The 26,531-nt window shown below is 50.5% G+C and overlaps 1 protein-coding gene across 1 annotated transcript in view; it reads right to left on the reverse strand.

The window, feature by feature from the left end:
- Nucleotides 1–244: 244 nt before the first annotated feature.
- The window catches only part of SOGA1 (suppressor of glucose, autophagy associated 1), an 84,623-nt gene continuing 58,336 nt past the window's right edge, over nucleotides 245–26,531 (reverse strand). Inside the window, exons 9-15 of the mRNA XM_010355316.2 lie at nucleotides 26,122–26,226; nucleotides 25,003–25,170; nucleotides 23,138–23,389; nucleotides 16,934–17,005; nucleotides 16,366–16,436; nucleotides 12,740–14,090; nucleotides 245–7,292 (exon numbers count right to left, since the gene is read on the reverse strand). Of these exons, the coding sequence (XP_010353618.2) occupies nucleotides 7,140–7,292; nucleotides 12,740–14,090; nucleotides 16,366–16,436; nucleotides 16,934–17,005; nucleotides 23,138–23,389; nucleotides 25,003–25,170; nucleotides 26,122–26,226 (2,172 nt within the window). The 3' untranslated portion in view covers nucleotides 245–7,139. The remainder of the gene's footprint in view (nucleotides 7,293–12,739; nucleotides 14,091–16,365; nucleotides 16,437–16,933; nucleotides 17,006–23,137; nucleotides 23,390–25,002; nucleotides 25,171–26,121; nucleotides 26,227–26,531) is intronic.

Raw genomic sequence — 26,531 nt, forward strand, 5'->3', positions numbered from 1 at the left:
ACCTGCTTTACAACCAAGGCCATCTGGGACCGGGCAGGGCAGAGGAGGAAAAAGGAGGGATCCAAGCCCCCCCGCCCACCACCACACACACGCCCACTGCAAAGTGCTGGGGCTGCTGCTGGCAGGCTGCTTACAGAGAAGACAGCGTGGCTCAAGGGTGGGACTCAGGGGTTGCTGGGGAGGGGTGAGCCCAATGAGAAGGCCTGGCAGGGCTGGTGCCTCCTGATGCATCAGAGGAGGAGGCTTTTTTTTTTTTTTTTTTTTTTTTGGTGTGAGAAAACACAAAATAAATAAACACAACCAGGACACCACCACATTTGAGAGCAAATATCAGAGCTGGGAAACCACAGACAAGACAGGAAGGCTTCCCTGGTAGGAAGCAAGGGGACGGGAAGGGAGTTACTGAGGTTACAGGAAAATCCGCAGGAGGGAGCAGTGCTGGGAAGAACATCCTGGGAGGACTGAGGGCTGAATACTACAGTGAGCCCCGGACCCAGAAGAGGAAAATCTGGCATGGGCCAGGGCCACTCCATCTGCTGGCAGGAACCAGCCAAGGAGAAGAGGAGGCAGGAGGACAAGAGGCTTTGGAGGGAGATGATAAAGAAAGAATGGGTAAGTGGTAGGAAACAGACTGAGCCCAGAGAGAGGAAGGGGCTAAACCAAGATTACAGAAAGTCAAAGCAGTGTCTCATTCACTACTGGGGATGCAAGACCTGTTGGGAGTCAGGAAACCTGGGTTCTGGTCTTGGCTCCGCCTGTGGTTTGCTGTGTGACCTTGGGTGAGCCACTGCCTTCTCTGGACCTGATTCCTCATCTCAAAAAATGAGGGGGCTGGACACAAAAGGACAAATACTGTATGATTGTACTTAAAAGAGATACCTAGAATAGGCTAATCCACAGAGGAAAAAAAAAGTAGAATAGAGGTTACCAGGGGCTGGGGACGGGGGAATGGGGAGTTATTGTTTAGTGGGTACAGAGTTTCAGTTTGGGATGATGAAAAAGTTCTGGAGGTGGTGGTTACACATTGTGAATGTACTTTAAGCCACTTAGAAATCTTTAAAATGGTAAATTTAATGTTATGCATATTTGGCCATAATTTTTTAAAAAAGGAAGGGGTTTAGACCAAATTACGTTATGGCCTCCTTGCTATTCATGAAGACTAGTGAACAGGGTAAGGAGGGTATTGTCCCCCACCCCAGGGCCAGGGCACTGAAAGGCTGGGCTGGGGACACTAAGTGTGGTCAGACCACTTTCCATGTGTGTAGAACCTTACACTTTTCCAAGGGGACTCACAGGCACAGTGTTGCAGTTGGTCCTCACTACAGTTATGTGGGGTGGGACGTTATCCTCACTTTATAGATGGGGAAACTGAGGTATAGATTAGCCACATGATCTTGCCAAGGTCATTCACATCGGTGGATTATTTATTTTTTTAAGTAGTCACCTGGAAAACATCCTTGCATCTTAGGTTCACCCGTTGACTCACCAACTGGCTCAGTGGCCCTTGATGAAAGGATACATGCTATAAATTAATAGAAGAGTTCATCTCCTGGGGCAAACATGCTTGCTTCCCATAATTGGATGATGAAAATTATAAATCTTGATATGTTTCTCTTTTTACCATGGCTGCCAGGAAACTCAAGAATAAAATTTAATTGCATGATTATGGGAATTATACCAGTTAGATTTAGATAATAATTTGTCTTTTTTTTTTACTTCCTATTTTTATTTTATTGAACCCCTCTGACTACTGTCAATAGCCTCTAATCCTTTTTGAAAATCCTGAGTAATAAAATCAGTTTGGTTGGGGACTCGATCCCTTAAGTCCCTGCTCAGGGCTTAGTGCTCTTTTTAAGATACGGCATCATGTTTATTGGTTAAAAGGAAGATGAGGCTGGAGGTGGTGGCTCATGCCTATAATCCCAGTACTTTGGGAGGCCGAGGTGGGTGGATCACCTGAGGTCAGGAGTTCAAGACCAGCCTGGCCAACATGGTGAAACCCTGTCTCTACTAAAAGTACAAAAATTAGTCAGGCATGGTGGCACGCACCTGTAATACCAGTTACTTGGGAGGCTGAGGCAGGAGAATTGCTTGAACCAGGGAGGTGGAGGCTGCACTGAGCCGAGATGGCGCCACTATACTACGGTCTGAGCGACAGAGCAAGACTCTGTCTCAAAAAAAAAAAAAAGAAAAAGAAAAAGAAAAAGAAAAAGGAAGATGACCTGGCACGGTGGCTGATGCCTGGAACCCCAGCACTTTGGGAGGCTAAGAAGGGCAGATCGCTTGAGCCCAGGAGTTTGAAACCAGCCTGGGCAACATAGGGAGACCCCCTGTCTCTAAAATAATAATAATAGTAATAATAATAATAAATAATAAATAAATAAATAAAATAAAAACTAAATTTAAAAAAACGTAAAAAAGAAAGGTAGCCTAATAATCAGGGCCAAGAACACCAATGGTGTGGCCAATAGTGCCTAGGATCCCCCTGGGAGGGCTTTTGTTTTTTGAGACAAGACTTGTTCTGTTGCCCAGGCTAGAATGTAATGGCACAATCTCGGCTCACTGCAAGCTCTGCTCCCCCCGGGGTTCAAGTGATTCTCCTGCCTCAGTCTCCTGAATAGCTAGGATTACAGGCATGTGCCACCACACTTGGCTAATTTTTGTATTTTTAGTAGAGACGGGGTTTCACCATGTTGGCCAGGCTGGTCTCGAACCCCTGAGCTCAAGTGATCACCCGCCTCGGCCTCCGAAAGTGCTGGGATTACAGGTGTGACCGCTGTGCCCACCCCCCAACCCCAGGAGAGTTTGTTAAGCATGCAGATTCAAGGTGGGGCCCAGGAATCTGCATTCTGAATATGCCCTCAGAGAATTCTGCTGAATGGGGACCTCAGATCACCCTCTGGCATACACAGGCTCAGTGATCTGGAATGGACTTGTTTTATGCCTGGGTTGGCCAGCAGCATATTCTGGACCCACAAAAAGCCCCCAATAGGGCAGTGGATTTGCACAGCAAACAGGACAGAGTTGGACTCAAGTTCTCATCTAAACTCAGTGTGACTTCTTGTGCTCTGGTATGAGAACTGTGCCTCAGTTTCCTCATCTGCAAAATGGGTGCACTAACCCATGTCCTGCCAAGGCTGCCTCCACAAGTTGTCCCTGAGAGGTCTGAAGGAGATGTGGGGTGGGACACTATTTCTTTTTTGAGACAGGGTCTCACTCTGTCGTCCAGGCTGGAGTGCAGTGGCGTGATCTCTGCTCCCGCAACCTCCGTCTCCTTGACTCAAGCGATTCTCCCACCTCAGCCTCCTGAGTAGCTGGGATTACAGGTGTGCACCACCACACTCAGCTCATTTTTTGTATTTTTAGTAGAGACAGGGTTTCAACACGTTAGCCAGGCTGGCCTTGAACTCCTGACCTCAAGTGATCCGCCTGCCTCAGTCTCCCAAAGAGCTGGGATTACAGGAGTGAGCCACCGTGCCCAGCCAAGGGACACATTTTCTAAATAGTAAAGTGCTTTAGGTGGGATGTGTAGGGGATGATGATGACCATTATTATTACTATTATTAAGGAAGAAGTAGTGGGAGCTTGGGGGGTCTGGTGAGGCTAGAAGCAGGGGACATTCTAGAGAGGAGGGGAGAGGGAGAAAGAGCCTGGACACTGGGTGGGCCAGAGAAGAGGCTGGATGATGAAACCATAAAAGTGCATGTGGGTGGACGTGATGGAATCATGTCAGCACAGGGTGTAAGAGAGTCAGGTCTTTGAGCCCTTGGCCTTGTCACATCGGAAGCCAACTTGTAGAACAGTGCCCCTGGGGACGCCTACAGGTGGGATCCATCTTGAGTTCAGAGAAAGCAAGACCTCCTAAGGTCAGCCTTTGGTGGGAAATAAACTGGGGGAAAGGGCTGGCACAGGGTCAGGGAATTGGATTCTGATGTCTCGTGCATGCAGGTCTAAGAGCCACTGATGCACCAAAATGACTTGATTTGCATTCCAATGAAGTCATCATTCCGAAAGGGGCTGATTTGGCTCTGGAAAGAGGTCAGACATATGAAACATGAGGTTTCCCAGTTTAGGGCCAATCATGCCAACTGGTCCCCCATTTCCCGCAACCAACTGGTGCCAACCCCATGGACCCAAGCCAAGTGGTCTATGGGGGATTGGGACCCGAGGGTTCCTTGGGACTTTGGTTGAAGAGAGAGTGGAGATGGGGAAAAGAGAAAGAAGGATAAAGGAGGAGAAGAAAGGGGCTAGCAGTAAAAGGCAGAGAGGCAGGAGGAAGGGGGAGAAAGGGTTCGAGAAGGGCAGCATTCCTTCTTGGGACCCCAATTCTCCAGGGAATCCCCACTGTGGGTCAGGCAGTTTTCTGCTTTGGGAATGTTACCAAGACTTAAAAGGCATTTGAAGAAGGAAACAAACTTAGAAATTACATTCCAAAAGAGTAGAGAGTTTTTACAAACCAATCCCCCCCACCCCAAAAAAGAAAACACAACCAGTTACCAAGTAAAATGCTAAAAACCGAACCAAACCAATATTTACATGTAACGTTTTCAACCCCATCCAGCCCCACGTCCGGAGGCTTCTGCAGGAACAGTGATGAGTGGCCTTGCACAGTGGCATGCAGGAAGTAGAAACTGGGGCTTTACGGAAAACCAAGGTCTGGCTGAGACAACGAAGATGGCAAGGACAATCTTGGATAGTATGATGGTAAGGCTGAGTGGTCCATAGGTCTTGGGGCTCATGTCCCACGGGGATTTCTCCCCGAGGCTGGCTACGCAGCCTCCCTGGCTCTCTGTCGCTCTGGGAGGTGGCAGAAGGCCTCTGGTGACATGTGGCCTGATGTGAATCCCCTCACCTGGAGATAACCTTGGCGGGCCCCCCTGACCTCATGGGTGAGAGCAGCAGCATCCCAGAGTGGAACTGGCCCACAGCTCCACTGGCTGCCTGCTCTGCCCACACAAGTCACTGGGGCATGGAGGAGGTGGCTGGTGGGACTGGCATGACCCTGGTGTTCAGCCTGCAGGGAAGGGAGATGCAGGACTTGGGGTAACTGGTCCAGGTGATCTCGAATGGATGGGTCTGGGAACTGGCAGGTGGAGGTGGGAGTGCATGGGCGCCTCCAGAGTCCTGGGGGCAAATCAGCAAAGCTACTGGCTTTTGGTCTTCCTGATGGGCAATTCTGCAGACAAGCCGATCCATCCTGGTGTTTCCACTCTGGGTCCCCAGTCAGTTACAGGAAGGCTGCATGTCTATGCGTGTCGGGGGAGCATGTGTGCAACCAAAAGGGGTTCACCGGCACCAAGGGGAGGCCATGGGAGGCACTCCCCAACATGTTGCAATGAGCCACGTTGAAATCCAACCAATAGCTCAGGCAGCTCACGGAGGACATGAGAAAGGGCAGGCAGCAGAGCTGGGGCAGGGAGAAGAGCCGTGAAAGGCCATAAGGCTAAGGAGAGAGGCTGGTGAAAAGGCTGACAGGCTGGTGAGAACCGAGGCAGGCTGGGAGACACTCAGGTTTATGTGCAAAGCTGCGATAAACAACATTATCAAAGTTCAGTCCTGTTTTCCTGCGAGTTCTCATTTGGGAAACTTGGAGGGATCTCCAGGCTCTTGATAGAGCCTTAGTAATCCACATTCGACTCATGAAGAAAGGTGTCAGAGGGAGGGAGGGAAATGAGACAGGCCATGGAGAATGTCTGGGGAGTGGTGATGATGGCCATCCAGCCCTCCACTTAGTCAGTGAGTATTTACAGACTGACAGCTGGGGTTGGCCAAGTACCAGGCATTGAGTAATACGTAGTGTTCTGAGGCCACATGGCCAGCACTGTTGGGGTACAGGGCTCCAGCTCTGTTGAGGGGCCCTCCAAAACTGACCAGGAGACCAGGTCTCCAAACCTGGCTGCCAAGCTGCCTTGTCCACCCGGGGGACCCCGTGCCTGTCCATGCCGTTAGAAGCCCCATGTTGTCCCAGTGGCAAGAACGCATGTTTCAACCTCCAATAAATTACCTTAAGGACTTTGGGGTAAATTAAATTATTAAAATAAAGTAAATCACCTTAAATATTTATAGTATGAAAAATTCAAATAAACAATCTAGGCAAGATATGTGTTTCCAGGCCCCAGTCTACTGCTGTGTCCTGGGCTCTGGCCTCTCGGTGTTCTCCTGGGCCTGACCTGGCCAACCAAGAATCTCTTACTGGGAATATCTTTGCCCCCCACCAGCTGCAGGATGTAAACACAGTGGAGATGTAGTGCCTCCCCCCTCTTAGGGTGCTAGGGAGAGGCTTCTGAGATCGAGATCAAGGTGGTGTATTCAGGCATTTATCTATGCACCAGGTCTTGAGACTGACTCTACCTATTTCTGTCCTCAAAGGGTCTGCTGGGAATGTTGGGGTCCCAAGTCACTTTGGCAAGGAAGGCAAATGCAATCACTTCCCAACCCTGAGCCCTGCACATTTCCACTTTGCCTCCCAGCTCTTGCTGCATCCAGGCTATGGGCAGGGAGATCCAGGGCTCCAGGACTCCAAGCAGATACTTGGCCCTGGCTACTGCCCTATCATGCCCCCTAGTGTCCCAGCAATCTAGAGCAGTGGAGCTGGGAGGAGGAGGTGGTGGAGAGGAGGTGATAGTGGTGATGCCCAGCACTGCTCCACCAGGAACCCAACATGGAGCCCTAGAGCAAAGCCTGTTCTTCTCAGCAGTGTCTCCTCCCGAATGAAGGGGTGGATGGTCAGCAGGAAACATCTCTCTGACTCCTTTTCCCCAAAGGCATGGCCAGACATGTATCCTTCTTGGGCTCTTCCAAGAGGGAGGCATGGGTAGAACCAGGCAAGGCTCTCTCTTAGGACCCAGGGATCGGCTCTTGACGGATCTCTCAGTGGATGCTTGGGAAGCCCAGTTTTGGTCTCTCTCCCACTCACTGCCTTCCCCTGGGAAGTCGGGAGCTAACCACCCAGGGGCCAGCAGGAGACCCGGCTTTACCTTGATGTGAAAGCTGCATTCTGGCAGTGGCATCGCTGCTGTCCCTCTAGGGCCAGGCAATGCTGAGGACACAGCCCCTCGCCTCACCTCGTCTCGTCTCCGCTGGTTCCCTTCTGCTATCCAGGGGCTTGGCTGGTTGAGGCGGGGAATTTGGCTGCTCGGTCACTCGCTGGGGGGCAGTGCCCTCTCCTCCCCACCCCAGCTGGACTCTGAAGGGTGCAGCCTGCACTTGGAAGGAGAGTGGCGGATGGCAGAGCGGGACGAACGGGCGAAGCAGGAGGTGAGAGACTGGGTGCTACAGTCACAAACAGCGTCCTAGGAAGAGGGAGGCAGGAAGTCAAGAGGAGCCAGGAGATATGGGCCACCGTGCGCTGGGTGGTGAGCCAGGCAAGGAACTGAGACTCAGCCATAAACCAGTTCCCAAGGGCTGAAGCTCCTCACTGGACCAATTTTTTCTTTCTATTGTTCTTCTCCCATTAGAGCAGTAATGGATATTCATTGTAATATATTCTAGGCTATACAGAGAGGACAGTGGACACTGTCCATGGTCCTGTACACCAAAGAGATTCTCAACATACATTTACCAAAATGACATCTTATTTTGCAACTGTAAAACATGAACACTTTTCTGTCACTAGGTATGTCTAGATTTCCTTCCTTTTTATCACTTTTTTTTCGTTTGAGACAGGGTCTCACTATGTTGCTCAGGCTGGTGTTGAACTCCTGGGCTCAAACGATCCTCCTGCCTCAGCCTCCCAAACTGCTGGAATTAGCACCTTTGGGTGCTCATGCCTCCCAAAGGCATGAGCCACCATGCCTGGCTGATCTCCTTCTTTCTTAGTGTCTCTATACCATTTCACCAGATAGAAATAACTGATTTATGTACCCAATTCACTTTTTAAATTTTTTTATTTTTTGGACAGAATCTTGCTCTGTTGCCCAGGCTGGAATGCAGTGGCACAATCTTGACTCACTACAACCTCCACCTCCCGGGTTCATGTGATTCTTGCACCTCAGCCTCCCAAGTAGCTGAGATTACAAGCGTGTGCCACCACGTCTAGCTAATTTTTATATTTTTAGTAGAGATGGGACTTCAGCATGTTGGTCAGGCTGGTCTCAAACCTCTAGTGATCTGCCCACCTCGGCCTCCCAAAGTGGTGGGATTGCAGGCGTGAGCCACTGTGCCTGGCCCAAATTCACTTTTGATGTACATTTGGGTAGTTTCTAATTTTTTACTATTACCAATAAACAGAAATAATGATCAAAAGTGCTGCTGCTGGGCGTGGTGGCTCATGCCTGTAATCCTAGCACTTTGGGAGGCTGAGGCGGGTAGATCACGAGGTCAGGAGATCGAGACCATCCTCGCCAACATGGTGAAACCCCATCTCTACTAAAAATTAGCTGGGTGTGGTAGCATGAGCCTATAGTCCCAGCTACTCAGGAGGCTGAGGCAGGAGAATCGCTTGAACCCAGGAGGGGTGGAGACTGCAGTGAGCTGAGATTGCACCACTGTACTCCAGCCTGGGTGAAACAGCGAGACTCCATCTCAAAACAAAACAAAACAAAACAAAACAAAAAAGTGCTGCTGGGCAGCTGGGTATGGTGGCTCACACCTGTAATGCCAGCACTTTGGGAGGCTAAGGCCGGCGGATTACCTGAGGTCAGGAGTTCGAGACCAGGCTGGCAAACATGGTAAAACCCCATCTCAACTCAAAGTACAAAAATTAGCTGGGCATGGTGGCACACGTCTGTAGTCCCAGCTACTCGGAGACTGAGGCAGGAGAACTGCTTGACCCCAGGAGGTGGAGGTTGCAGTGAGCCAAGATCACATCACTGCACTCCAGCCTGGGGCACAGAGTGAGACTCCATCTCAAAAAAAAAAAAAAGAAAAAAGTACTGCTGGGCTAGACCATGTGGGAGGCTGAGACAGGAGGATCCTTTGAGCCCAGGAAGTCAAGGCAGCAGTGAGCTATGATTGTACCACTGGACTCTGGCTTGGGCAACAGAGTGACACCCCATCTTTTCAAAAAATAAAAAGGCCTGGGCGTGGTGGCTCACGCCTGTAATCCCAGCATTTTGGGAGGCCGAGGCAGAGAGATCACGAGGTCAGGAGATCGAGATCAGCCTGGCTAAATGGTGAAACCCTGTCTCTATTAAAAATACAAAAAATTAGCCGGGCGTGGTGGTGGGTGCCTGTAGTCCCAGCTACTCGGGAGGCTGAGGCAGGAGAATGGCGTGAACCCAGGAGGCAGAGCTTGCAGTGAGCTGAGATCGTGCCACTGCACTCCAGCCTGGGCAACAGAGTGAGACTCTGTCTCAAAAATAAATAAATAAATAAAAAATAAATAAAATAGAAGTGCTGCGATAGAGCCAAGCTGCTTGGTTAAAATCCCAGCTTTGCCAATTACTAGCTGTGTGACCTTGGGAGAGTTACTTAACCTCTCTTGAGCTTTGATTTCCTCCCCTCTCTCTCCTTTTATTTTTCTTTGTATTTATTTATTTATTTATTTTTGAGATGGAGTTTCGTTCTTGCTGCCCAGGCTGGTGTGCAATGGCACAATCTCGGCTCATCACAACCTCCGCCTTCCGGGTTTAAGTGATTCTCCTGCCTCAGCCTCCCAGGTAGCTGGGACTATAGGTGTATGCTGCCATGCCCGGCTAATTTTTTGTATTTTTTAGTAGAGATGGGGTTTCACTTTGCTGCCCAGGCTGGTCTCGAACTCCTGAGCTCAAGCAATCCACCTGCCTTGGCCTCCCAAAGTGGTAGGATTACAGGTGTAAGCCACCGTGCCTGGCCGCTTTTTTTTTTTTTTTTTTTTTTAATGTAGAGATGAGATCTCACCATGTTGCTCAGACTGGTCTTGAACTCCTAGCTCAAGTGATCTGCCCACCTCGGTCTCCCAAAGTGCTGGGATTAGAGACATGAGTCATTATGCCTGGCCAAAAAAGGAATAAATATTTAAGAGATGTTTTAAAATGTCAGCCAGCTAACTGAGAGTATAGAAAAGCAACGCACTCGCCACACATTGCTGGAGACTGCAGAAATGGCACACTTTTGAAAAACAATTTGGCAGTATTTAACAAATAACTTTAAAACATTTATATTCGTTTTTTGTGGAGACGGAGTCTCACCTGTCACCCAGGCTGGAGCATAGTGGTGCCATCTCGGCTCACTGCAGCCTCCGCCTCCTGGGTTCAAGTGATTCTCCTGCCTCAGCCTCCTGAGTAGCTGGGACTACAGGTGACCGCCACCACACCCGTCTAATTTTTGTAGAGAGAGGGTTTCACCATATTGGTCAGGCTGATCTCGAACTCCTGACCTTGTGAGCCGCCCATCTCAGCCTCCCAAAGTGCTGGGATTACAGGCACGAGCCACTGCGCCTGGCCACATTTATATTCTTTCATCCTTTAATCTCATTTCTGCAACTTACACCTAAGGAAATAGTCTGAAATGTAAAAAAATGATTTTGTACCAAGATGTTCACCACAGCATTATTATTATTATTATTATTATTATTATTATTATTATTTTTGACATGGAGTCTCGCTCTATTGCCCAGGCTGGAGTGCAGTGGCATGATCTCAGCTCATTGCAACCTCTGCCTCCCGGGTTCACGCCATTCTCCTGCCTCAGCCTCCCGAGTAGCTGGGACTACAGGCACCTGCCACCACGCCCAGCTAATTTTTTTTTTTTTGTATTTTTAGTAGAGATGGGGTTTCACCATGTTAGGCAGGATGGTCTCAATCTCCTGACCTCATGATCCGCCCGCCTCAGCCTTCCAAAGTGCTGGGATTACAGGCGTGAGCCACTGCCTTCGGCCTACACTGCAGCATTATTTACAATAGGGAAAAACTAGAAACCACCTAAATGTACAATAATAGAAAAGTAGAATGTTTACGTCCATCACAGCCCATTCCACACATAACCCTTCTCATGTCTCTGTGCCCCCACTGAGTCCACAGCAGACCACATGGTACCACTCCCAGCCACAGCTGACTGGACCAAGGCGTACACTTGCCTCTAGCTACACCAATCAGAGCTTCCTTCTCTCAGAAATATGGAATTGGGAGAGGGATTTGTGTCATTGTCTCCCAGGGGCTTAAATTGGAAAATGTTATAAAGCCAGAGCTGGGACAGCCCACCCTGTCCTTGTGCAAATGCAACAGACAGAGAACGAGAGAAAAAGGAGGAATATGATATCAGAAAGGGTGAAGCTTAAGAGAGAGGAGAGGAAGACAGGGAGAAGCTGCTGAGGTCATTAGGATCCTACTCTTGGGTTTTATAAAATATGCTATCCTTCAAATACATTTCCTTCCCTTTCTGCAAAGTTAACTTATGCACATTCTAACATTCAAATAATGCTCACTAACATTTAAATAAGGTTTACTAACTAACTTATAAGAAATTGATAGCAGGAATGGGGTGTGCAGCAAAAGATTCTCAGAGGAAATATGAGCACTTAGATGTGAAGTCTTGATGGGGGTGGGGGTATGCCCGCTAATGTTTAACAATTAGTTTTCCCGGAGTGACAGGAGGAGCCCTGATTTGTAGTGTTTACTAATTTTTATGCTGTAAATCCTCCCACTGCGGCCAATCTCAAGGTACCAAGGTCATGTTAAACACAGAGATAGGGTTGGGCGCGGTGGCTCACGCCTGTAATCCCTGCATTTTGGGAGGCCAAGGCGGGCAGATCACCTGAGGTCGGGAGTTCAAGACCAGCCCGACCAACATGGAAAAACCCCATCTCTACTAAAAATACAAAATTAGCCGGGCATGGTGGCACATGCCTGTAATCATAGCTACCTGGGAGACTGAGGCAGGAGAATCACTTGAACCCAGGAGGCAGAGGTTGCGGTGAGCCGAGATCACACTATTGCACTCCAGCCTAGGGAACGAGAGCGAAACTCCATCTCAAAAATCAAAAAACAAAAAAACCACAGTGATGCTGACAATTGGCTCCCACAAGCCAAACAAGCTGGCTCCAACACACCACCGGGTTGCAAGAGAGCAGTAATGCCCCCTCCCTGGAGGGGATGCTGGCAGTCTCCGATGGGTGGTGCAAAAGCTGCTAGTTAAGCCATGCTTACTAGTCTCTTGGAATTCAGACCATGTGACCATCAAGTGTGTGTTGTTCCAGGTCTGGGACCTTTCAACTCTATCCCCAGACCATCATAAGAACTTCCTGGGACACATGGCCATATCCCTGAATTTTTATTTTATTTATTTTTATATATATATAAAAAAAGATATATAAATAGATATAAACATATAGATATATTTATTTTATATCTATGTATATATAGATAGAAATATAATCTAAATATATTACATTTATATTATATCTATATAATTTTATATCTATATATGTATATATAAATATCTATATACATATATAGATATAAAAATATATAAAAAATATATATATATATTTTTTGAGACGGAGTCTTACTCTGTCACCCAGGCTGGAGTGCAGTGGCACAATCTCAGCTCACTGCCGCCTCCGCCTACTGTGTTCAAGTAATTCTCCTGCCTCAACCTCCAGAGTAGCTGGGATGACAGATGCACGCCACCACGCCTGGCCAATTTTTGTATTTTTAGTAGAGATGGGGTTTTTACCATGTTGGCCAGACTGGTCTCAAACTCCTGATCTCAGGTGATTCGCCCGCCTCGGCCCATACTTCTGAACTTAAAAACCCAAAGAGCTTGGACCTTATATAGTAACTCCACCTACCAAGAAAAAGGACAGATCCCACCCACCTACCTCACTGGGAAGGATCATGGCTCCGTCTCCGTCCCGGAGGACACCATCCTTCCCCACCTGGGGGAGCATGGTGAGTCTGGCCTCCTCGCTGCTGCCTGACTTGGATGCTTTCTTGTTCAGGATCCTGGCTACACCCTCCGGCTGATGGTAGCTGGCTTGGGAGAGGGGTTCTGGCTTCTTGGTGCCCTCCTCTCCTGCTGCCGAGGTGGGGCTTGGTGCCCGGCCGCACACATTACGGAAGAACTCCTGCACAATGCCATACTTGGGAGGCTCGGGCTTGGCCCGCGTCTCAGACATGCCCAGTTTCCAGACAGACTCTGTGCTCCCTGAGTGCTCCACCACACTGAAGAGGCTGGAGAGTCCATCATTGATGTTTCTCAATACAGGGCTGTCCCGCGTGGTGGTGGAGCGGGCCCAGGCCGAGCCGTTCTGCTTGCCCTGGTGCAGGTTCCACAGGCTGCGGTCCTTGCTGCTATCCAGCTTGGACACAGACCGCCTCTGGAGCTTTGGCGAGCCATACTTGGGGGAGCAGCAGGGCCGCTCGATGCGTGAATGAACCTTGTCCAGGGAGGAGGAGATCTGCTTGCTGCGCACAGACATGAGTGAAGAGCTTCGAGGTGACCAGGCCTTGCCGTGGAGGCTGCTGCGGGGTGGGTCAGTCTGCAGGCCCACGCTGACTGTACGGATGGTCTGTGTGCCCACACTGGCCAGGCCCACCGTCTGGCTGGACGTGCTCTTCACTTTCCTCTCCAGCGAGCCGGAGCGCATGGCCTGGCGCACGCAGTTGGTGATCTCCTTCATGTCATCACTCATGTTGCCTGACATCTCGAAGTCATGCAGGGCCGCTGGGAAGCTAGGCCCGGCCGCTGAGGGGCTGCTGGCTGAGCCTCCGTCCAGGCGCTGCCGTGAGAAGTTGCAGAGCCATCGACCATAGGAGCTCTCAGCCAGCCCATCAGCCTCGGCCGACTCTTTGGGCTTGGCTGTGGTGAAGAGGAAGCCGGGCTCAATAATGATCTTGCCCTCTTTGTCATGAACCACAGGGACTCCCAGGCGCCGGGCCACTGGGGGGCTATAGTAGACTCGGATGCCTGTCTTGTCGGGAGCTGTGTAGCTGCGCTGCATCTGCCTCCCTGGGGGGTCCTGGCAGGCCAGGGCACCCAGGTGGTTACAGTCCCTTGATGAGAGCCCAGGCTTCTCTTTGGTGTCTTTCTCTGGATCCCCAGGCTCAGAACTCACAAAGCCAAAGGCAGGGTTGTTAGGCAGCTTCTTGCCCCGGGCGTCTCCGCCAGCAAGATAAGGGGAACAGTCAAGCAAACTTTCAAACTCAGACATGGAGGAAACAGATTTGGTTCTGCAAAGGGCAGAGGAGGAAACATGGTTATTAGTGGAAATAACACTGAGGACACACTCTGGTCTACCACCCTGGTCCGTGTGCTGCGCAAGGGCAGAGACCAGGACTGTCTTGTTCACCTCTTGTAGAAGATGTTGTTGGCGCCCAGCCCCACATTCTGTCTGCATTTTCTTTCTTTCTTTTTTTTTTTTTTTTCCAGACAGGTCTTGAAATGTAACCCAGGCTGGAATGCAGTGGTGCAATCACAGCTCACTGCAGCCTTAAACTCCTGGGCTCGAGTGATCCTCCCATTTCAGCTTCCAGAGCAGCTGGGACTACAGAGGTACACTACTACATCTGGCTAATTTTTTTTTTTTTATTTGAGACAGAGTCTCGTTCTGTCACCCAGGCTGGAGTGCAGTGGCATGATCTCGGCTCGCTACAACTTCCACCCTCCGGGTTCAAGCGATTCTCCTGTCTCAGACTCTGGAGCAGATGAAATTACAGGCGTGCGCCACCACGTCTGGCTAATTTTTATATTTTTAGTAGAGGCGGGGTTTCTCCATGTTGGCCAGGCTGGTCTGGAACTCCTGACGTCAGGTGATCCACCCGCCTCAGCCTCCCAAAGTGCTGGGATTACAGACGTGAGCCACCGAGCCCAGCCTAATGTCTGGCTAATTTTTTAAAAATGTTTTGTAGAGATGGGGGTCTCCCTATGTTGCCCAGGCTGGTCTCAAACTCCTGGCCTCAAGCAGTCTTCCTGCCTCTGCCTCTCAAAATGCTGGGAATACAGGCATGAGCCACTGCACCTGGCCTCTCTCTGCACTTTCACGTATACACCTAAAACTGCATACTCTGAACTGCATACTCCACCATTCTCTACCTGATGGCTTTTTTCCTGCCTGTGGGATCATACTTGGCTGTCCTCCACATAGAAGAAGCTAGACCCAGCACTTTGGGATGCTGAGGCAGGCAGATCACCTGAGGTCAGGAATTTGAGACCAGCCTGACCAAGATGGTGAAACCCTGTCTTTTACTAAAAATACAAAAATTAGCCGAGCGTGGTGGCGTGTGCCTGTAACCCCAGCTACTCAGGAGGCTGAGGCAGGAGAATCGCTTGAACCTGGGAGGCAGAGGTTGCAGCGAACTAAGATCGTGCCATTGTACTCCACCCTGGGAGACAGAGCAAAACTCCCTTTCAACAAAAAAAAAACAACCCAAACCAAAGCTAGAAATAGCACAGAGTTAATGAGTTAATGCCCCTAAACACAGCCCTCGACAAACAATAGGTGGGATATGGTGAACAACTGCCCCAACCTCTTTGTTTCTTGGGCGGGATGACTCTAAGCTGCACGTTCTACTCTGGCTCCCTGAGTTCCTCCGACAGCCTGAACTCCAGTTGCCCGTGGGATAACCTGGTTGAAGCTCCTTTTTTTGGCTGCCTTCCCTTCCCTGTCTCACTTCCAAGTGTTTCCTGAAATTCTGTCCCAAATAAACCATTTGCACTTAAATCCTTGTCTCAGAGTTTGCTTATGGGGGAACCCAAACTAAGATGCCATGAAGCTCCTGGCACACATATTGCCTGAATCACTGAACATGCCAGGCATATGGAAATGCATGTGTCAGACCACTCTGATTAACCCCAAGAGGCAGCTCATATCATCCCCACTAGACAGAGATGGGAAGTACTGCTCAAGGTCAAAGTCATAGAGCTAGAACTGGCAGGGTTGGCATTCAAACCTGGCCCTCTGGCTCCAGCCTGTCCTGCCTGCCTTGCTTCTGGGCTGGTCTGATGGCAGCTGGGGGTTCTGCTTCCCTGACTCCTTTCATGGGTTTCCTAACAGTGGAGACGTGGTCCTTACAGTCTTGGGGTGGGGGTCTCCTTGGCCACAGCACAGGGCTGGGCCCAAAGGATGCTGCTCACTAATCCCAGAAATGGAGGTCCATCTCAACTCTCCTCACTCCAGAGACAGGAGAAAAGAATCCCAAGAGGAGCTAAATGGTTTGCTTCCTTCCACCTGTGTTCCAATCCCAGCCTCAAACAACACGCAGCAGCCTGGAATTCCCACTGCCCCAAGCTTTCCAGCTCCTGAGTGGTTCAGGTTCCAGAGAAACCATATCCCAGTGCTCTCCCAACTCGGGTGCAGGGGGTGGTGGTAGTAGGAAGAGGGCGAAGGGGCAGGGCAGGGCTGCAGCAAAAGTAGGCAGCATGGGTGCAGGGCCCAGCAGGGAGCGAAGAGGGGTGAGGCTGTGGGGCGGGACAGAGAGGCAGAGCGGGGAACCAGGATGCAAGCACCTCTTTAACCCGTTTCCTCCAAGCTCAACTTCGGAAACAGCCTCCTTGTCATGGATCTTCTCACTGCGTGTCTGTCAAGGAGGAGAGACAGGAAGGGTCAGTTCTGGCCACGAGAGCACTAAGGGCACGGAACGCGAGACCAGCCTGGACCTCAATGCCTGAATCTCCTCATCTGGAGAGCAGGAACGACGTCATCATTCTAGCATGGTCAGTTTCTGACTGCACTGCATCTAACTCCCCCACCAAATATGATCCAGGCTGGGCCAATCAGAGCTCAGGAGTGACCCACCCAAGGAAAGGGACCACTTAGAATTTAATCCAAATGTGGTGACTGCAACAAAGCATCCAGTGGCCCCTGCTCAGCTGGCGGTGGGCTTGTCTTCTCCCTCCTCAACCCTACTCCCTCAGCCCAGAACCATGAGATACAGACTCTAGGGCTGAGGGGCCCAAGGTGCAAGGGTGTAACCTGTGAGACAGGGTTAGCAACTTCTGACACGTCCCCCACGAGCAGGGACCTTTATGGTGTAGCCAGGGGCCAAGATAACACGGCAGCAGCCGCCCCACTCACCTCCTTCCAGCTGTTGTCCTGCTTCTCCAGCTCCGAGTGCTTCAGGACCCAGGGGTCGGCAGCCTTCTGCAGCTGGGCAATGGCAGAGAGGGTGGGTCGGTAATGGGCACAGCTAATATGCAGAACCCCGCTCTAAGCAAAGCCACTCCCCAGACTCTACTCTGCAGCCCACATAACCTACATCATGGACCAGGGGCCACCTTCTCAGTGGGTAGCAGCTCAGAGCGCGCCCCTCCGCCTGGTGGATTTGGCAAATGATAATAAAAGCAACTACTTGCAGACATCCTTCTAGATGTCATTATACCTAATATAGTAACAGCCATTACTATGTGAATTCATCATACAATTCACAGAACAGCTAGACCAGCTAAGCAGCAGCTACATCCCATCAGAGTGGCAAATGTAAGATCCAGGCACCCCCACTGCTCCATCCACAGTGGCCGTCATTCACGGATCCCAGCACTCTTTCCCGCTGGGCCTTGAGGGGCCTCTGCTTCCCTCCCCTCTTGGAGGTCCATTACCTCCAGGTGGCTTGTGATGGAACCCATCTCCTATGCACACAATAGTTAATTTTTTTTTTTTTTTGAGACAGAGTCTTACTCTGTTGCCCAGACTGGAGCGCCGTGGTACGATCTCAGCTCACTGCAACCTCTGCCTCCCAGGTTCAAGCGATTCTCCTGCCTCAGCCTCCAGAGTCGCTGGCATTACAGGGATGCACCACCTCGCCTGGCTAATTTTTGTATTTTTAGTAGAGACGGGGTGTCACCATGTTGGCCAGGTTGGTCTTGAACTCCTGACTCAGGTGATCCGCCCGCCTCAACCTCCCAAAGTGCTGGGATTACAGGCATGAGCCACTGCGTCCGGCCGCATTAGTTAATTTAATTCTCACAGAAACTGTATATGGTAGGTGTTCCTGTAGTTATTTCCATTTGGCAGATAAGAGGATCAAGACTGAGAGAAGAGGTCGGGCAGCTGACTGAGTGAATGATCGTAACAACAGTGTAGCACTTCCCGTTGCTGGTGACTCCATCTGTACCATCTGGCACTACAACCTTCTCTGGAGGACTGCCTTGGGCAACCAGGACCCAATCACTGCCAATGACGGACAAAGACAGGGGTCCAGAAGACTGGCCCTAAAGGTGGACCCCTTGCCTTAAGGTGGACCAAACTGTGGGGTGATTTACTGTTTACACTCCTGGGCACGTCACGGGGTCAGGCCGAGGGCAAATTTCATCTGAAAGCATATCTTACATGGTTTTTTCCCCTTCCCCATCCTGGCTCCATCCGTTAACAAATCACTTGCACACAGGGTAACCAATTCATCTTGGTTTGCCCAGGACTTTCTCAGTGTTTGTATTGAAAGTCCCATGTCCCAGAACCCTCAGTTCTACTAAAAAAAACTAGGAGGCTACGGCTAGGACTATTCTAGTTTTAAAAGTCACAGTCTCGGGAATGCCCTCAGTCCCAGGCAAGCCGGCATGGGTTGGTCACTTTACTTGTACTTGAATCCATGTACAAAAAAACCCCACAAAATGTGGGTCTACAAAAAAAACCCACAAAAGTTGTCCGGCATGGTGGCTCACGCCTGTAATCCCAGCACTTTGAGAGGTCAAGGCAGGTGGATCACCTGAGGTTGGGAGTTCAAGACGAGCCTGACCAACATGGAGAAACCCTATCTCTACTAAAAATACAAAACATTAGCTGGGTGTGGGGGCGCATGCCTGTAATCCCAGCTACCCGGGAAGCTGAGGCAGGAGAATCGCTTGAACCCATGAGGCAGAGGTTGCGGTGAGCCAAGATCGTGCCATTGCACTCCAGCCTGGGAAACAAGAGCGAAACTCCATCTCAAAAATAAATAAGTAAATAAATATACAAAAGTTATCCAGGCATGTTAGAGTGTGCTCCCAGCTACATGAGAGGCTGAGGTGGGAGGATCACTTGGGCCTGGGAGGCAGAGCTTGCAGTGAGCTGAGATGGTGCCACTGCACTCCAGCCTGGGTGACAGAACAAGACCTTGTCTCAAAATAAGGAAAGAAAGAAACTAAGAAAGGAAGAAGAAGGGAGGGAGGGAGGGAGGGAAGGGAGGGAAGAAATAACACTAACATCAGTGAATAGCAATGACAGATGAAGACCACAGAATCAAACCAAGTCCCAGACAAGGGTGGGCTTAGGAAGCACTTTGATTCTTGTGGTTATCTCATTTTATTTTCCATAGCTGCCCTGAAAGATGAGAAGGTCAAGTATGGTCATCCTTATTTTACAGATGAGGCCCAGAGATCAGAGGTGACTTGACTGGGGTTGTACCTGGTGGAGCCAGGTAAGGACTGGGGACTCCTGGTCAGAAGCTCTTTCCCACCAGCCACTCTGCTACTTTCACCAGTCTGGCTTAATCGTCAGTCCAGTGTAAAGAATGCTGCTTTGGGGGATTTGGTTTAAAGTGCAGGAGGCAGAGGAATGTCAGAGAGACACAAGAGGCTGGAGCTAGAGGGCCGGCAAGTCCCTGATGTGAAAACAACAGCAGGACATGGAATCTGTGCCCTGATGAGCTGACAAGCCATGCCTGTGGGCTGATATGCCCCCAGGGATGACATGAAGCTTGTTTCATAATTTCAAAATCATTTTAGAAATATTTTGTTGTTAATAAAATAAGAAGGAATTATCCTTTTTTTTTTTTTTTTTTTTTTTGAGACGGAGTCTCGCTCTGTCGCCCGGGCTGGAGTGCAGTGACCGGATCTCAGCTCACTGCAAGCTCCGCCTCCCAGGTTTACGCTATTCTCCTGCCTCAGCCTCCCGAGTAGCTGGGACTACAGGCGCCCGCCACCTCGCCCGGCTAGTTTTTTGTATTTTTTAGTAGAGACGGGGTTTCACCGTGTTAGCCAGGATGGTCTCGATCTCCTGACCTCGTGATCCGCCCGTCTCGGCCTCCCAAAGTGCTGGGATTACAGGCTTGAGCCACCGCGCCCGGCCGAAGGAATTATTCTTTTACAAACAGGAATTTGGTTTGATGGTGCAAACAGATGCATGCATCTGACCTGCTTTCCACATGGTACCTGGATTGTTCTGGAACTTGTTAGTCATCCTGCCATCCTGCACTCCCCAAGCACAGGCTCCTAGCAGGTGTGAACCTCACAGGAGCTCTGTCCCTGCAGGAGAGTGGGCATGGCCCAGGACCAGGAACTTTCCAGGTTTGGGAGTTCTGCCAGATTCGGGTCCTCTCCCTTACTCATTTTATGACCTTGGGCCAATCACTTTGCCTCAGTCTCCTCATCTGAAAAAAGGGTTTCATGAACATGACCTTGCAGGGCTGCTGAAGTACTGAAGACAACATTAGGAAGAGGAAATACCTAAGATCAATAAACTCATGAAAAATGCTCACCTTCAGTAAGTCAGAGAAATGCAAAGTAAAGCAATGAGATAGCATTTCACACCCTAATTTGGGCAGACGTTTCAAAGGCTGGTAATCACAGGAACTGGCAAAGATAAAGCAAAAAGGGCCTTCTCGTCCTTCTAACTGTGCAGCTGGTGGGAGGGTCCACGGGCAAAGCTTTTCTAGAAGGCGGCCTGGCAGTTACCATCAACTATAAATGCTTATGCCCTTGGATTTAGCAATTTCACCTCTAGGAATCTATCCTACTGAAATATTCATGCGTGTGCAGAAATATATGTGTGGAGATGTTCACTGAGGCACAACTTGAACTTTTTTTTCTTTTTTTAGATACCTTCGTATCTAAAAAAAAGTCTCACTCTGTTGCCCAGGCTGAAGTGCAGTGGCACAATCACGGCTCACTGCAGTCTTGATCTCCCGAGCTCAAGCAATCCTCCCACCTTGGCCTCCCATGTAGCTGGGACTACAGGCGCACACTGCCACATCCAGCTTCAGGTCACAACTTTCGATAGTGAAAAACTGGAAACAATCTAGATTTAATCACTGTAGATAACAAATCATAGTATCTCCCCACTGGGAACACCAGGCACCAGGCACACTGAATGAGGTAGGCCTCCGTATTCTTTTGTGAACAGCTCTCCAGGAAAGAGGCAAAATATAAATAAATGGACATTACAACTTGATCAATGATTTAAAAAGAAACAGAACAAAACCCTGTAAATGTAAATTTAAATAGCAAGAAAGGCCCAGCTACCTGGGAGGCTGAGGTAGGAGGATGGCTTGAGACCAGGAGCTCAAGCCCAGCCTGGGCTATACAGTTAAGACCTCATTTCTTAGTGTGAGCCACTGCACCCGGCCTAAAAAAACTTTTTTAATTAATAAAAAATGACAAGAAATGGAGGGAGTAGGTTGAAATATGCCTTTGTAATATTTGAACCTTATATAAAGATGAAGTCTTGGTTTATGTAATTAAAATTAAAAGTAAGGCCAGGCCGGGCGTGGTGGCTGAAGGGCCGGGTGCGGTGGCTCAAGCCTGTAATCCCAGCACTTTGGGAGGCCGAGATGGGCGGATCACGAGGTCAGGAGATCGAGACCATCCTGGCTAACACGGTGAAACTCCGTCTCTACCAAAAAATATAAAAAACTAGCCGGGTGAGGTGGTGGGCGCCTGTAGTCCCAGCTACTCGGGAGGCTGAGGCAGGAGAATGGCGTGAACCCAGGAGGTGGAGCTTGCAGTGAGCTGAGATCCGGCCACTGCACTTCAGCCTGGGCGACAAAGCGAGACCCTGTCTCAAAAAAAAAAAAAAAAAAAAAGTAAGGCCAGGTGCGGTGGCTCATGCCTGTAATTCCAGCACTTTGGAAGGCCGAGGTGGGCGGATCACCTGAGGTCAGGAGTTTGAGAGCAGCCTGGCCAACATGGTGAAACCCCATCTCTACTAAAAATAAAAAATTAGCCGGGTGGGGTGGCACGCGCCTGTAGTCCCAGCTACTCGGGAGGCTGAGGCAGGAGAACTGCTTGAACCCAGGAGGCAGAGGTTGCAGTGAGCCGAGATCGCACCTCTGCATTCCAGCCTGGGCGACAGAGCAAGACTGTCTCAAAGAAAAAATAAATAAATAAATAAATAAATTTTTTTTTTTTTGAGACAGAGTCTCGCTCTGTCGCCCAGGCTGGAGTGCAGTGGCTGGATCTCAGCTCACTGCAAGCTCCGCTTCCCGGGTTTATGCCATTCTCCTGCCTCAGCCTCCCGAGTAGTTGGGATTACAGGCGCCCGCCACCACACCCGGCTAGTTTTTTGTATTTTTTTTTAGTAGAGATGGGGTTTCACTGTGTTAGCCAAGATTGTATCCATCTCCTGACCTCGTGATCCGCCCGTCTCGGCCTCCCAAAGTGCTGGGATTACAGGCTTGAGCCACCGCGCCCGGCCAATAAATTAATTTAAAAAAAATAAAATAAAAGTAAGGCCGGGCATGGTGGCTCACACCTGTAATCCCAGCACTTTGGGAGGCTGAGGCGGGAGGATCACTTGAGGCCAGGAGTTTGAGACCAGCCTGGCCAACATGGTGAAACCCTATCTCTACTAAAAATGTAAAAATTAGCCAGCCATGGTAGCACACGCCTGTAATGCCAGCTACTGAGGAGGCTGAGGCGCATGAATCACTTGAACCTGGGAGGCGGAGGCTGCAGTGAGGCAAGCATGCACACTGCACTCTAGTCTGGATGACAGAGTGAGACTCCGTCTCAAATAAATAAATAAGTAAATAAAAATACAAGTGAAAGAAAGAGAAAAGTCAAAATCAAGAGTGGAGCAGAGCAGCATATGGTAGGTGGTGGCTGGCTGCATGAAGTGAACTATAATGGGGAGTGAGGGTCAAAGATTGCTTTTCCTTTCCTCCTTCTTTTGATTGGAGGCCTCCCAATTTTCCCATGGGAACCACTCTTAGTTCCTCCCTCTTGGTTCCTGAGTTTGGGTGGGCTCCAGGGATGGGCGCATGACCCGTATCTGGCCAATCCACTGTACTTGCTAAGCTGTAAGATAGGAGCATGAAACTAACGGTGACCATATTTGGGAATAGCTTGCTTAAGAGTAAAGCTAATACAGAGGAAAGCAGGCCTGACAGGCAGAGGCAGAGAGGAAGATCTAGTTCCCACTGCATTCTCTAAGTGCCTGGATCCAGCTATACCCGAAGAAGATGCTGTGCCAGACCTCACTGGACGAGCACCTACATCCAGCTATACCTGAAGGAGTTCCTGCTTCTGAATCATTTCTGTAGCAACTCTCCCTTGCGGGTGGAAGCCGCTTGGCAGGGGTGGGCCTCACCTGGCTTAGGCGGTTCTGCAGCTCCTTCACCTGCTGCTCCACCTGCTGCTTCTCACCCTGCAGCCGCTCCACCAGCTGCAGCTTCTCCTGGCTCCAGTTGCGCTCGCTGATCTGCAGCTGCCGCGTCAGCTCCATGACAGCGCTGTAGGACTCAGCCAGGAGGTGCTGCTGCTCCTCACGCTCCCTCTGTAGGGCTGCCTTCCAGTCGGGCCCTGCCCGCTCCCCAGCCCCCTTCCCCGCCTTCAGCTCCATCTGCGGAAAGAAGCAGACTGAGCAGCTGGCAGCAGGAGGCCACTCCTCTCGGCCCTCCTCTCTCCTTCCCTCCCAGGTGCCAGTAGGGGAAAAGGGGAGAGGTCCCTCAGAAGACCCCTCACCAGGGACTAACCCAGCTTAGTCCTCCCCACTCAGAACTAACCCCTAACCCCTCCACACAATAAGGGTTTGAAGAGTTCTTTCTATAAGCCAAGCTCTGCTGTGGGCTTTTCAGGTATGATGTCAGTATCCTCATGAAAACTCTGCAAGGTTACTAGTGGTCGCTCCAGCAAGATGGTTTTCTTGGCCTCAGACCTCAGGATGGCAGGAAGGGGAATGTGCAACCTTTAGACTCAGTGCCCCCCATTAACCCCCATGGGCTGGACAGGTTCTTGGTGGGAGGAGCACCTGAAATGCCCAGGTCTTTGGGGGCAGCAGGTATAGTGGACAGTGCAGATGGAGGGAGCTGTGAGAGCTGCAGAGAGGGTTAGGAGGGGAGAGTAGTGGCCCCAGGAAGCAGCCAGGAGACTGTGAGCAGTGGGAAGAAGGTGGAATTGGGGCCAGGCATGGTGGGTCACGCCCGTACTCCCAGCATTTTGGGAGGCCGAGGCGGGCAGATCACTTGAGATCGGAAGTTCAAGACTAGCCTGGCCAACATGGTGAAACCCCATCTCTACTAAAAATACAAAAATTAGCTGGGTGTGGCGGTATGCCATCTATAATCCCAGTTACTTTGGAGGCTGAGGCAGGAGAATCGCTTGAACCCCGGTGGCAGAGGTTGCAGTGATCCAAGACTGCACCACTGCACTCCAGCCTGGGTGACACAGTGAGATTCCGTCTCAAAAAAAAAAAATAAATAAATAAATAAGGAGGTGGAATTGGGGTCACAGGGAGCCAGGGGTTAGAGGTTTGGGAGAGCAAGGACCAGTCTGCCACTTATTAGCCGGGTGACCTTGGGAGATAAATTTAACTCATCTGTGCCAGTTTTGTCATCTGTCCAGCAGAGACCATTGGAGTGCCTGCCTCCCAGAGGCTGCTGCTGCCTGGAAAGACTGTTTGCGGCAGGGGCAGGCTGGATGGAGCTGGAGCCCGAGCTGTGGGGTCAGCGCATTCTCTCTGAGTGGGAGGAAGCCCACCCTCTCACTCTTCAGGCCAAAGGAGGCGGCAAGTCACCCTCAGGCACACAGCAGACGCCAAACCCAAACCCCCAGGGCTCCTGGTTAAGGCTCCTTTGGGCACGCTGGGGAGTTGAGGGGGGCCCCCAGTTTGAGTGGAGGGAGCAAAACAGAGCCAGGCAGTGGGGGCTGAAGGACTGCTTATGATGAAAGGAAGGAGCAAATGAAGACAGCAGGCAGTGGGGGTGCGCGCCGGCCTCACCTGTGAGCCCAGGGTGTAATTCCTCACCTTCCTTCCCTTCCCCCGTGACTCCCATTCCCCACCGTTTCTGATACCCTTGCTGTGTGACTTTAGGCAAGTCTCTTGCCCTCTCTGGGCCACAGGTGAAGAAAAGGGGTTCTTATTCCTCTAGGAGCATGGCCTGGGCATCCTACTCCGATCTGACAGCTAAAGGCTTGGGTGAGAGGGGAGAGGCCTCTGACAGGTGGGGGGTTCACCTGGGTGGTATGGCCCTTGAGCTCTGCCCGCTCTGTCTCCCAGGTAGCCTTGGCCTTAGCAAATTGTTGCTGAAGCTCCATCAGACCACGGCGTTCATCCCGGAGCAGCCAGCACAGCTCCTTCAGCGTCACCTTCATGTCGGCCAGTGTCTTGATGTACTCATTGGGCTGCAGACAGAAGGCAAAACCTGAGTCAAGAGCCTCGGGGGGTAGGGAGGGGAATCTGGCCTCAGAGAACTCACCTAGGAGTCCAGCTTGGGACTCCACGAGGCCTCGGGCAAGTCCCACGGCCTCTCTAGGTCATCTCACCTATAACATGGGAATGACAAGCCCAGCCCTGGCTACCTCCTAGGCTGACATGAGTCCCAAATCTGACACCAAGAAAAAAATCCCTGCAGTTACAGTAATAATTATTCAGCCTAACTCTGAGCTGAATCATCTGGCTTCTTCAAGGCTCTGCAGCGTCTGGGCCGTGGGTCTTTCTCCTCACTCAGGATCCTCTCTGACACACTGCAGGCCAGATGTGGGGTCTAATTCATGCAGACTCCCTCAGTTTGCCTGACTCGGTCCCAAATCTTCTCTCCTGGGTCCATGCCCTCATTTCCCATCCCTATCCCAGTTCACCGTGTGTGACCCTGGGATCCTGACCCCACTGTTCTCTCTGACTTATAGCTTGGTTTGAAGCTTCCTGACCCTAGACCACAAGGCCCCTCTTCAGATGCCTCTAGCTTGATGTCCTTACCCTCACCATGTACCTCCCAAGCCATACTCAATACCAAAACACCTTGCCACACCTTAGCACACACAGTTCTCTTGGTCCAGAATAGTCTTTCCCCCATTCTCTATTAGGTAAACTCCTGTACATCCTTCAAAACCCACCATCCATGACCCCTTCACTGTGATGCTGTCCCCTATACTGCAAAGAGAATTACTTGCTGTCTTGCTTATGACCCCACAGTTCATCATCTGGATTCTGTTACTGCCCTGGGATGACCAGGCAATAACCTTCTGCAACTCCAGTGTCCAGGAATGGGGTCAGAGAAAGCAGTAGGAATTGATCACTGAGCAGACAAAGGGATGAATGGACACAACAGGATTGCGAAGGGGCTGGAAACACACCGTGTTCTGGGTCCAGCTGTCCCCCGTGCAGGCCTTGTTATCAGAATGCTGAGCGTTTATCTCCTCTTCCTCCATCAGCAGGTACAGCTCCTTCATGCTGTTCACCTGTTTTTTAAAAACCATGCTTAACTGCAGGTGGGAAGTTTTCCCAAATTTTAATTCCAACCTTGGGCACCATGTAGGTCGAGGAGCATGGCCGGACAGTCAGGCCCTCCTAGCCTCCCACGACATCTATTCTGCCCCAAAGACCAGGAAGCATCCCTGAGAGTCACTCTGAAATAACCATGTTGACAGGCTGGGTCAAGGCAGGCACTGCGGTTGAAATGAAAAGGCCACGCGCACTCCCACAATGCTACATAAGGGTGACCAAAGGTTTGGGCAGACAGAAGTGACCTTGCTGGGGGCTTGGA

The sequence above is a fragment of the Rhinopithecus roxellana genome, chromosome 13 (assembly GCF_007565055.1).
Source record: "Rhinopithecus roxellana isolate Shanxi Qingling chromosome 13, ASM756505v1, whole genome shotgun sequence".
NCBI lineage: Eukaryota > Metazoa > Chordata > Mammalia > Primates > Cercopithecidae > Rhinopithecus > Rhinopithecus roxellana.